Below are 6,000 nucleotides of genomic sequence, written 5' to 3'. Positions count from 1 at the left end.
ACCCAAGTTCCAGAAATGCTATTTTTACACGCAGAAAATATACTGTGAGCTTCCCGGGGTGCCCTACTTCATCCGAAAGTTGGCCGGTACTACGGGGGGGCGGTAGTGCCACCCCAAATGACCGGAAGTTCTGGTTTTGACGAGTTTTATGCATAACAGGCATATTTCTCTTTCCTTATTTAAGGGGGTCTTCTTCCCCAAAGTTTCCCATCCGTTAGAGCTCGTTTTTGCCCCCATTGTTGGCCTTCTTTGAGCTTGCTATCTCCCTCTCCCTCCAATGAATCTTGCATCTATTTTAGAGAAACATAGAGGAGATCTAGATCTACATCTTCACCAATCAAATCCATCTCTTTGTGAAGGGAATCCACTAGATCCAGATCTTGGAGAAATTTGGTGTTTCTCCTCCTATTTGTTCTTCCTCTCTTATTCACCCAATAGCTTTTGTAGCTTTGTTGAAATTTGTGAGGGGAGTACTTGAGCATCTTTGTGGTGTTATTGTCATTGAATTTTGTGCATCTGTTTGAGTTCTCCACGGTGATTCGTGGAAGTGAAAGTGAGAAGGTTCTTCCTCTTGGGTTCTTGGAACCCTAGACGGCTTAGTGGTCTTTGTGGTATTCTTGGGATCTCCAATTAAGTTGTGGAGATTGCCTCAAGTTTGTAATTGTGGCTTAGTGGTGTTCTTGAGGTCTCCAATTAAGTTGTGGAGATTCCTCAAGTGCAAGGCCTTTGTGGCGATATATTGGGAGCCTCCAATTAAGTTGTGGAGATAGCCCCAAGCTTTGTGCGGGTTCGGTGACCACCCGAAGATTCCATAGTGGATCGAGATCTTTCCCTTTGGTGGGAAGGGTTGAGGAGAATACGGTGAGGCCTTCGTGTCGTTTGGAGTGTTTTGTTCTCCACACCGCTCCAACGGAGAATAGCACTCGCAAGAGTGTGAACTTCGGGATACATCGTCGTCTCCACATCATCTTGGTTATTCCTATACCCGAGTTATTTACGTATGCACTTTATTTTGTGATAGCCTTCGTGCTTGAAGTTATATATCTTGCTATCACATAGTTGCTTATCTTGCTTAGCATAAGTTGTTGGTGCACATATGTGAACTCTAGTTATATAGGTTTTGTGCTTGACAAATTAAACGCTAGTTTTATTCCGCATTTGTTAAGTCATATTCGTAAAAAAATTAAACCGCATATTCACCCCCTCTAGGCGGCATCCATGACCAGCAACCAGCACCATCCACCGACGGGACACTGCAGTTTCATCCTTTCATTTCTTTTATTTTCTAGTAATTAAGCTTCTATAATTATTTTGTACCATGGTGTTGTAGTTATAATCAGTGAACAACCTGGTTCTTGCAGTAGCAATTTTTCTAGTAGATAAGGTTCTAGAACTAAGTGCTTATATTTGTTAACTGTGATGTATGACACCCTATTGGACTAAGTGTATGCATTCATGAATGTACTTTGTGAAACTTACTAGACAATGTTAGGAATGTATTTATGCTCAATTGTTGCTTATAATTGTGAAATACTCTGTATTACATTTTTAGCAAAGGTCATGGCGATTTTTTTAATTACATCGAGCCTTCGAGCCGGCTTGCAAGCTTCATCGAGCGAGCTTGTCGAGCCTCGAGCCTTGATCGAGAGGTTTAGGCTTGTCTTGTCCGTCCTTCGAGCCTCGAGCCCGAGCCGAGCATTGTCGAGCTCGAGACGAGCCTCGAGCCTTGAGCTTTGTGTTCGCCCCTAACCGGAAGAGCCTAATATGAAATCACACCAGCGAACACGAAAACCGATTACATCGTAGGAGATCCGCCAGACACACAATTCCACGCGCCCTCCGCCGACGGAGACGCACCACCAAAGCGGGTATAGGATCGGGAGGACCTTATGCTAACTTCAACATATAGCCGCCATCTCATCATCTAAAAAAAATACACACCGAAAAAAAAACATAAAGCTTCCAGCAAGTGAGAAGCCGTGGTCCGTCACACTTCCAATGCCTCAATACCCCAGAGGCGTATCGTCGTCTCGAGGGGGGTGGGGGCAGAACTGATGTGTTTTACTCGCCGCCTTTGGACCGTCTGTCTCCTGGTGTCGCGCCGGTTCGGTTCTAGGCTATTTGGTAGTGTATTCATCTCTCTAAAAGAAAATTCTACAAGATCTTTTACAGTAAATTTTTCCGTTACATTCCTGCAACAGGCCAATTTACTTGTGGCAGTTTAACCATTCTGCTAATCCATGAAAACAGGGAATCCGGATCCTATGTTCTTTGAAATGTAAACAAAAGAGTAAACCCCAAAAGTAGTACGAGTAGGACTAAACAAGAAGAGAGTAATCACGGCGGTGTGCCTTCTTCCTCTCTAAGCAAAAAACCTGCGAAATAAAGAAGGAAAAACACGCCCCATCTGTACCATAGTCGACAGACAAGTTAAAATAATCACGACAGGGTGCATGACAGCATCCCTAATTACTCTATTAATTCCTCTGTGACAGCCCCATACTCCTTCGTACACCATACCCACACCGCGCTAATTATTCTACTCCCATTCCCTCCACTCTACTCTTCTTCTCTCCACATACAGTCACACAGGGAAGCCAAGCTCTTGAGGAGTGTACCAAGCAGCAGCAGGACCAGCAATGGAGACGCTAATGGCGGCCGAGGTGCCGCAGCAGAAGTCGTGGGGGCTAGCGCGGAGGCTGACGAGGCTCCTCCGCCGCAAGGGGTCGTCGGCGGGGTCGAGCGTGGCCTACTCTGTTGCCAGCGACGTCTACGACGAGTCGCTGGACAGCTCCATGAACTCGCTGAGCAAGCTCAAGCTCTCCGGGAACATGGCTGCCGCCTACTCCTTGGACGCGTTCTTCAAGAGCGCGGCGGGGAAGAACGGCCCGCCGCGGCAGCCGCCTGTGCCGGTGCCGGCGGCGGACGCGCACGCGTTCGTCGCGAGCCTGTTCGCCGGAGTGTCCGCCGTGAAGGCGTCGTACGCGCAGCTGCAGCTCGCGCAGCACCCCTACGACGCTGACGCTATACAGCAGGGCGACGCCGCGCTGGTCGCGGAGCTCGGCAAGCTGTCGGACCAGAAGCGGCGGTACGTCAGGGACCCGGCCGGCGCCGTGAGGGACGCGGCGGCGGGCCCCGCGGCGGCCGCGCTGGCGGACGAGCGGCGGCACCTCATCCGGACCTACGAGATCACGGCGCGCAAGCTGGAGGCGGAGCTGCGGGCGCGGGACGCCGCCGCGGAGCGCGCCCGGCGCGAGCTCGCGGAGGAGCTCCGCTCGGCGCGCGCCCTGGAGGAGCGCGTCCGCCCGGGCCGCACCCTCGCGGCGCTCGACGGGCTCCACCTCTCCGGCCTCAGCGCGGCCCACTTCGGCGCCGCGCTGCGCCACGCCGTGAAGTCCGTCCGGTCGTTCGCGAGGTCGATGCTCGACGAAATGCGGCTGGCCGGGTGGGACCCCGCCGCGGCGGCGGCGGCGGTGCACCCGGGCGTCCCGCTGCGCCGCTCGGGGGACGCTGTGTTCGCGCTCGAGTCCTACGTCGCGCTGAAGATGTTCGCGGGGTTCCACCGGAGGGACTTGGGTCTGAGCTGCCTGGAAAACCGGGGCGGCTACGACCGGCGCCGCTTCTTCGAGGAGTTCGCGGAGCTCCAGTCGGCTCCGGCGGCCGCGCGGCGGGGCGCGCTCGGCGGGTTCCTGCGGGACAGGTACTCGTCGGTGGTGCACGAGCGGATGGAGGCGGCGTCCTTCGGGAGGCAGCGCGGCGCGGCGTTGACGGAGACCGCGTGGTTCGGAGAGTTCGCGGAGATGGCGCGGCGCGTGTGGCTGCTGCATTGCCTGTTCTTCGCGTTCGACGGCGGCGCGTCCGTCTTCCAGGCGCGGCCCGGGGAGCGGTTCTCGGAGGTGTACATGGAGGGCGTGAGCGACACGGACGGCGAGGACGGTGGCTGGACGGCGCCTGCTCCGGCCGGCAACCGCGTCGTCGGGTTCACCGTGGTGCCGGGGTTCAAAGTCGGGCGGTCGGTGATGCAATGCCGAGTGTACCTCTCGCGGCCGGCGCGGCATACGTGACGTCGGAGACACCGGTCATAGCAGAGTACATTCCGGTCGGCGGCAAGGTCTCCGGCCGGCGGCAGGGCTGGACGTACCGCGGGTTCAAGGGCGGCGGGGAATGTATGCATAATGTATCTATGTATCAATCGATGTACCAAAATGAGCACAAGGTAAATCGCAATTTTGTTGCCTTTCGACTGGGCAGCATGGTCCAAATGAGATTGAATCTTACAGGAGCTTTCTCCCATGTCGAGAGCGAGCTGGTGTAGATCAAAAATGCGTGTACATTCCACTTGATCTTGGCCTAAAAAGCCTGGAAAGGGTTTGGCAAAAGATGAATGCGTACATGGAACGGGGGAAGGCACATGAACCCCATATAGTCAGGCAGAATGGATCTCAGGTAAAGCGTGGGCAAACAAATCTGCACTATATAACACTTGGATTCGTTCGGTGCAGCACTGTTGCTCGATGCAAGCTGCAGCTGCTGCAGCAGGCCGGGCAGCGTGGTCCGTGCGCGCGTGCCCAGCAGGGGTGAGCGCTACGTGACGTGGTCCGTCCGATCATGCATCGACGTCCCAGATTTTCAGCGCTACGGACACACCGCCGCCTGACGGCCTGAGCCTGAGCGATCCAATCCAACGGCCACATGCGCTACAGTGCGTCAGAGAGAGGCTCACAATCCGATGCACAGGGCCCTGCTGCTGCACAGTGTGATTCGGCGCGTGCACTGACAATGGTTCCGCCGCTATTGTCAACCGTGTCCAAACGTAGTAGACCCGGCGCGATGATGGATCCGTGCAAGAATTTCATCACATCGCACATGAGTCATGACATGAGGGCGCGTTTGGTTGCCAACAATGAATGGGTTTTCTAGTATGCATTGAGACGACAAAACGTGTGTTTGGGCGCGTTTGGTATGCTGCGTTTGGTATGCTGCATCACTTTTCTGCATCACTTTTCTGCACCACTAGCGCAGTAGGAAGAAGGCCCTGTGCGTTGTAGATGGGTCATGAGCCATAAAAGCCACGTTGTTTGGTGGTCTGCATAGAATTTTTTTGGCTCCGTGGAGATTTGGGCTGTGCCCGTTTGGTAGGTCGGTTCAGGCCTCCTAGTAGTCTAGAACAGCGCCGCTGTTATTTGGTTGCAACCCAGAAACTGCTTCTGCTTACCTCTTATCTTCGGTGGTGAGGTTACTGATACGTCTCCAACGTATCGATAATTTCTTATGTTCCATGCTTGTTTTATGATGATACACACATGTTTTATACATACTTTATGTCATATTTATGCATTTTTCGGCACTAACCTATTAACGAGATGCCGAAGAGCCAGTTGCTGTTTTCTGCTGTTTTTGGTTTCAGAAATCCTAGTAAGGAAATATTCTCGGAATTGGACGAAATCAACGCCAAGGATCTTATTTTTTCACGAAGCTTCCAGAAGTCCGGAGAAGAAACGAAGTGGGGCGACGAGGCGACGCCACACTAGGGCGGCGCGGCCCAGGCCCTGGCCGCGCCGGCCTACTGTGTGGGTCCCTCGCGTCGCCCCTAAACCTACCTCTTCGCCTATAAGAAGCCTTCGTCGATAATAGTTCCAGTACCGAGAGCCACGATACGGAAAACCTTCCAGAGACGCCGCCGCCGCCAATCCCATCTCGGGAGATTCAGGAGATCGCCTCCGGCACCCTGCCAGAGAGGGGAATCAGCTCCCGGAGGACTCTTCTCCGCGCTGGTCGCCGGCGGAGTGATGTGTGAGTAGTTCACCCCTGGACTATGGGTCCATAGCAGTAGCTAGATGGTCGTCTTCTCCTAATTGTGCTATCATTGTTAGATCTTGTGAGCTGCCTAACATGATCAAGATCATCTATTTGTAATGCTACATGTAGCGTTTGTTGGGATCCGATGAATAGTGAATGATATGTTATGTTGATTATCAATCTATTATCTATGTGTTGTTT

General features: G+C 53.4%; 1 protein-coding gene across 1 annotated transcript; it reads left to right on the top strand.

The window, feature by feature from the left end:
- Window positions 1-2,476: 2,476 nt before the first annotated feature.
- LOC127295922 (protein GRAVITROPIC IN THE LIGHT 1-like) lies at window positions 2,477-4,240 on the top strand. The gene has a single exon (XM_051325954.2). It carries the CDS (start codon window positions 2,640-2,642, stop codon window positions 4,062-4,064), a length of 1,425 nt encoding a protein of 474 aa, XP_051181914.1. The 5' UTR covers window positions 2,477-2,639; the 3' UTR covers window positions 4,065-4,240.
- Window positions 4,241-6,000: the final 1,760 nt, after the last annotated feature.

Source organism: Lolium perenne, chromosome 1, assembly GCF_019359855.2.
Source record: "Lolium perenne isolate Kyuss_39 chromosome 1, Kyuss_2.0, whole genome shotgun sequence".
NCBI classification, from domain to species: Eukaryota; Viridiplantae; Streptophyta; class Magnoliopsida; order Poales; family Poaceae; genus Lolium; species Lolium perenne.
This window is presented reverse-complemented; position numbering and strand designations above follow the sequence as displayed.

Excerpts from the sequence above, each read along its gene's own strand:
- LOC127295922 (XM_051325954.2), top strand. The coding sequence starts at position 2,640 with ATGGAGACGCTAATGGCGGCCGAGGTGCCGCAGCAGAAGTCGTGGGGG.